This window comes from Branchiostoma floridae, chromosome 13 (assembly GCF_000003815.2).
Source record: "Branchiostoma floridae strain S238N-H82 chromosome 13, Bfl_VNyyK, whole genome shotgun sequence".
NCBI lineage: Eukaryota > Metazoa > Chordata > Leptocardii > Amphioxiformes > Branchiostomatidae > Branchiostoma > Branchiostoma floridae.
In genome coordinates, this window is record NC_049991.1 from 16,130,951 (window position 1) to 16,137,153 (window position 6,203).

At 40.4% G+C, this 6,203-nt stretch overlaps 1 protein-coding gene across 2 annotated transcripts in view; it reads left to right on the plus strand.

Moving 5' to 3' along the window:
* The window catches only part of LOC118428739 (E3 ubiquitin-protein ligase SMURF2-like), a 28,877-nt gene extending 23,023 nt beyond the window's left edge, over window positions 1–5,854 (plus strand). For both annotated transcript variants that reach the window (XM_035838921.1, XM_035838920.1), the window contains exons 14-19: window positions 75–253; window positions 1,150–1,287; window positions 1,644–1,764; window positions 2,548–2,749; window positions 3,142–3,226; window positions 3,648–5,854. In XM_035838921.1, coding sequence (XP_035694814.1) covers window positions 75–253; window positions 1,150–1,287; window positions 1,644–1,764; window positions 2,548–2,749; window positions 3,142–3,226; window positions 3,648–3,747 — 825 coding nt within the window. In that variant the 3' untranslated portion in view covers window positions 3,748–5,854. The remainder of the gene's footprint in view (window positions 1–74; window positions 254–1,149; window positions 1,288–1,643; window positions 1,765–2,547; window positions 2,750–3,141; window positions 3,227–3,647) is intronic.
* Window positions 5,855–6,203: the final 349 nt, after the last annotated feature.

Genomic DNA, 6,203 nt, shown 5'->3' on the forward strand with positions numbered 1-6,203 from the left:
TACAGATTCTTACAGTATTTGTTTATTGATGTACTATCGATTGACCTCATTGTGGTCCTGTTATTCTCCTACAGGAACATCTGTCCTACTTCCACTTTGTTGGGCGGATTATCGGCATGGCGATCTTCCATGGACACTACATCGACGGGGGCTTCACCCTCCCTCTCTACAAGCAGCTACTCGGCAAGCCTATCTCACTGGACGATATGGAATCTGTGGACCCTGATCTACATAGAAGTCTGATCTGGATACTGTAAGTGTTGTAGACTTTGAAACTACTGGTCTGGATTCTGCAAGTTTTACAGGCTGTAAAAATATTGGTTTGAATACTGTAAGTTATATAGGCTGTGAAAATACTGTAAAAGTTTCAGGCACCTAAATGTGAAACAGTGGTTGCAATATGGAGAAAATGCAGATGCCTATTTGACAGTTTGATGAGCTTGCCATGAAGAACATACCACTGAAAATCCGACAATTGTAGATTTACTACAGCCTGTAGCTAACTTGCTACCGCAAGTCCAGTCTTGTCTTTCCTCACTTGATGTTAATGTCTGTCAGTTGCTAGAGTAAGTCTATGGCAGTCTTGACCTGTTTTGTCCTATTTTGTATGACAAATTGTTATGTTGTGTCTGGATCTTAGAGATAGTTTATTTGAAGTAGCGCACTGAGACACCTGTAATGGCCAGAAGCTGTCAGTAGAAGCACTATAATTCACAGCTTTACTTTTCTAAGACCAGTTTGTTTTGGTAAGTAATGGGGGGCTGATTGAGATGTTAGCAAGTCCAAACACTTGTTACTAGTGGATTGACTGAGAAAATTTCAGTCAGAAATTCAACTTCTGTATAGTTATGGTATTATTTGATAAGTGTACGAATGACAAGGCTACCAGACAACAGATAGATCAAGAATTCAGTATGTCCTTTGGAAATGCATTTCCTTCCTTGACCAAGGTGTATAAATTGGTACCTGACTTTGGTTGGGAGGGTAAAAAGCAGTGGAAGGTGAGTGGTTGGGCTCTGCTTTCCATTGTCTAATACCCTGCCCCTATGACCCCTAAAACTAAAAGAGACTACCTTTTTATTCAATAGGTGTTGATAGAGCGAGAATGGTGTTTTCCTCACCTTTGTGTTTGTCTGTGTATTGTTTCAGAGAAAACGATATTACAGGCATTCTGGACAACTCCTTCTGTGTGGAACAAGACTCTTTTGGTGCACTCCAGACCCACGAACTCAAACCCAATGGCTCCGACATCCCTGTCACTGAAGACAACAAGAAAGAATATGTCAAGTAGGTTCTTGCGTTTAACTTCATAAAGTAAAAGAGTCAAATATACTCCTGGTCTACCTTTTGCATTGTACATTTAATTTTTGGACGCAAAAGCAGTTCTTTTATTACTGTTGATGAAAAAAGACCTAGGAATGAAAAGTTTATCTGTGAGCTTTTGTTGAAGCTTAGCTGCAGTTCAGATGTAGAAGTAGCAAAATGGGCTTTTGCATTATACAAAAAATATGTGGAAGCAAAGTTGCTGTGAAAAGATTTGCTTAGTGAACTTCTGTAGCAGTCAACCTGCAGTTCATTTGTAAGCAGACAGATGGCACTGTTGGTCCACTTGTATTCACATTGTTTGTTCCTTGCCCTGGCAGGTTGTATGTCCAGTGGAGGTTCCTACACGGAATCGAGGCCCAGTTCCTGTCCCTGCAGAAGGGCCTTCAGGAGATCATCCCCCCACATCTGCTCAGACCTTTCGATGAGAAAGAGTTGGAGGTAAAAACTGGCATTTATCTCCTTCCTCCCATTTGTTTATCACATCCATGGGTTGATCCCTGCAAAATGTGTGTGATTTTGGTAACTCTATCCATTGTAACTTTGGAAAGAGCTAAGTTAAATGTTCTCTGTATATTTATAGCTGGTATAACTGGAAATAACTGAAAGTAAGCTGAAATAACACATCAACTTGGCCGACATGCGGCACAGCAGCAGCTGGTTATATTACATAGATCAACCTGCCACACCTAACTTCTGCATATCTGACTGCAATGGTTGTTAAAACTGAGGTGCTTTTGCAGTACTTGATAGTAATGAGTTCCATTCTACGAAAGACCTAGGATGATACAATTTTTCAACACCTCAATCCTAGGTTGATAACACATGTTCATCATAAGTCTTCTTCTATGAGAAGAGCTTGTCAAAGTGTATTGAAGCAACCACATATACGTGGTCTTCCAGTTCAGTTAAGTTCATCCTAGTGTGAACGAGGTGCCACTGAACACTGGTCATCATCATCATCTCCAGTACCGCTTAGCCCACGTACAAGGTGGATTACTAGCAGCTGCGCATGACTTAAGTGCATGTGAAAAACAAAGGGGAAAGGACATGGACATGTGCTAAGACAGGACAAGTGATATTGCAACATACATATTTACACTATGTACAATGGACAGGGGGCAGCTCAGTGCAGCAAAGCCCGTAGTATCTAAATCATAGCAAATTCGCATGACTTGTAAAGTTGTAAGAAACTCATTGGTCCTTTCTGTGTACTGCTTGCAGCTGATGGTGACAGGCTTAGGTAAGATCGACATCGATGACTGGAAGGCCCACACCAGGTTAAAGCACTGCACGCCAGACTCCACAGTGGTGAAGTGGTTCTGGCGGGCCGTGGAGTCGTTTGATGATGAGAGAAGAGCGCGCTTACTCCAGTTTGTGACAGGCTCATCGCGGGTCCCTCTGCAGGGGTTCAAGGCTCTACAAGGTAAGGAAGTTTCTCCTTTATTATTATTATTTATTTCTGTTTTCTTTATACATGGTATAGCACAATCAGTGCTTAGCGCACTTATTTCCAGGTGTGCCCTGAACAGAATAACATACACAGAACACGGAAAAAAAGCTACATGTACTTACCTTGTCCCCCCAACGACCTGGAGGTCAAGGGACTAGGTAGGTAGGTAGTAGGTAGTTCTTACTATGCAGGTGCATATGAAAGAACAAAGCAGTCCACAATTGTTGCCGCAGGCACATTGATTTAAACACATGAAGATAGGAGTCGTGCTCACCTGGATGTGTATGTAGATTTTGAGGGCCTAGTATCGGCCCAGTGAATATCAGACTTCCTCTGACCTATTTTTAAAAAATTGTTTCTCCCAGGTTCCACAGGGGCAGCAGGCCCGAGGCTCTTCACGATTCACCAGATCGACGCCAGCACTGATAACCTACCCAAGGCTCACACATGGTAAGACAAACGGAAGCAGTACATTTGAATTTGCATGCCAAGAGACATCTTTGCACTGCTTGTGGGCTCTTTTCTGCCTGCCCTTCCTTCAAGTATTTTCACAGTATGCACATGGAATTAAGATTTTGTACCAAAATGTATAGCCATTAAATTGCTTAATTTCTCTTTTCTTACATACTTTTGTTTTGAACTGAAAATGTTTTAGATTTACCTTTTGTCAGAACATAACAATCAGGGAAGGTACTGTATATGTGGAAATGTGAATCCCCGAAAATGTATTTCCCTTGTATTGCTACTGTACTACAGAACCGTTTCAACTTTCCTCTCCTGCCGCAAAAATAAACAAATTGAATGTATTTTGTTTTGTAACACATGCTTTGTTACCTGCTCATTGTGTCATATCTCTCCGCCCCTCTCCCAGCTTCAACCGGATCGACATCCCTCCATATGAGAATTACGAGAAACTATTGGAAAAACTAACCTGTGCTGTGGAAGAGACATGTGGATTTGCTGTGGAGTGATGGAAAACCTGCAAGTCAACATGTTGCTATCCTGCCCTCCCCCTTCACGAATGGTCTGTTCCAAGAGGAAGAGTATCAGAAGACTGTTGTATTCAATTATAGAATGTTCCATTCGTGCGGGGGGCGGGGCTGTGCATATGAAAGCAAGAATTGAAATGGTTACACAGATGCTGTATTGTGTATATGTGCATAACAGAAGAAAAGAGAGATCATCCAACTTTATGGACATTTCATAACAATTTTGTACAAATTTTGAGCTTCCTTAATTTATTTGAAAGTCTGCGACACTGCTTTGTGAATGGGTTGTGCCTTAGTTAGCCAAGCTTTTAGCATGACACAAGGCAGTGCACTTATCGAACTGATAAACTCTGTTTTTTTCTAGCCCTCTCCTTGAATTTTCACCAAGATTGTAAATAATTCTGTTTGTCACACCAGCCACACCATTTTGTCTAGTCTGTATCTAAGAACTGTTTTTAAAGTAAATTAAGAGAAAAGATATCATCCAAATGTATCCAACAGTTTTTAACGACAAATGAAGGTGTATTGTCCCCTTCTTCTTCACCCCCATCCCCCATTGCTTCCAGCCAAATTTGCACAGAATAGGTTATGCAGTAGTTTCTTGGCTGGTGTTCCAAACAGAGTGGTAGTAGGTTGGTAGTTTTATGTAGATAGAACTTGAGAAGGAGAAGGCTTGTTTGCATGTTTACTGGTGTCAAAATTTGTAGATCACAGGCATTATTTAAGGACCCCTTAACAGTAAAATGTGTTGAATTGTGGCTTGTGATTGTCTCTTGGCTATTGCTTTATGCTGATGAACACAGAAACCACCCACTTGTGACAGTGGTGTAGTCTAAGTCAAAGGAAAAACAGGTTCGTCAGAGGTATGTCTATCATTTGGATGTACCATTTTGGTAGGCATGGGTCGATTAGCGTGTTTTCAACCTGCACTTTCCATAGATATTAATATATATAGCTCAACAGGTATTTTAGTAACTCCAGAAAATGCAGTGAGCTTGCCAGGAAAACACAGAAGAAGAAGAAGAAAAGGAAATTTATATTTTATGACCACATTTTTCACAGCCGGTAAAAACACTTTGTCTATTGCAGATGAACAGGTATATTTTTTAATGGTTTCCACAGTAATACTGTAAAATGGTTTCATTTGGTGGGGCTACATTCTAACAGCCATGGTGGCAAACTGGTAGGCTTTTGCTTTTGTGAAGCATTCTTCGAATGATAAATGTGAACTGATCTGCATCCATTTTTCTGTTTAGAAATGTACATTTTGTGATTCAGACCTAAATCTGCCAAATTTGCAAAAAAATGAACACTTGCCAAATTCTCTGTACATCTCATCATTGCCCAACTAAATTCACAAATTTATGTGTTCAATGTACTGTTCTTAATATGTATGCTTCGTGAAAGATGTTTTAACGAAAAAAGTACCAATTGACCAGCTTTTTCTGTGCATATCAGTTCCATAGACTCATAAATTGAGTCAGAACTACTAGAAAAGTGGCACATAGACAGCTCCTTGCAGATAACAATGGAACTGCACTCGAAATTCATCACAGTATTTACTGCCATTGCTTTGTTAGACCTCACAAATTTTAGGGGCCCCACTTTTTTTTATTGTAATGGCTGCTGAAACTATTAATGAGGAATTAACCCTACTTTGGAAACCAGTATCCCTATAGTATAACTGCCCTTAAATGTGCTACTTTTGTCGTGTTTTTGACCTGTACATAAGTGCCAATGTCTGCTTTCCTCTGCAGTGCCACCCTCCCCAGTTAGTCTATATGATGCCAGTATTGTGGAAATGTTCCTCATGTTCTCACCGCACCCAGCACGGAGTGGTGACTGTGTAGGCATGTGTATAGGTACCAGCCTCTCTGTACAAGTACGCAACCACATATTTAGTAGATATGATAATATTGTGTAAATTATTTCATAATTCACAGTAATTTATGTGTATATCTCTCCACTGAACATGTACAATTTGGTCCGGCTGCAGAACCTAAGGTGACACTTAAGTTGTCATGTAATATGACCCACAATTGTGTACAGACAAAATAAAACCCAAGTTTGGTTTCATTTTTTACCTCAACTTTTATGTCCTTTGTCTTCTTTGAATAGTTTCTATCAGTCTATGCACATTCTCGATAGAATGGAAAGTACCCTTGTACATGGTAGTTACTTAGAGTAGTGCCCCCACTAGTAGTTTGGAAGGAGATAATTAGGTATGCTCCAAGGTGAAGCAACCAGTATGGTAAATATAGGCGTAATTTGACCAAGGCTAATCTTTCAGTTTGCCCCGTAAAACGACTGATTGGGTTGCCAGCTTGTATATCTCCCGCTATAAGTTTGCAACACTTGACTCTACTTACAGCATATATGGAAGCAATGATTGTTGGCTGCAGGTAGTAATTCCTAACTTTAAAGGAGTACTCAAAGCT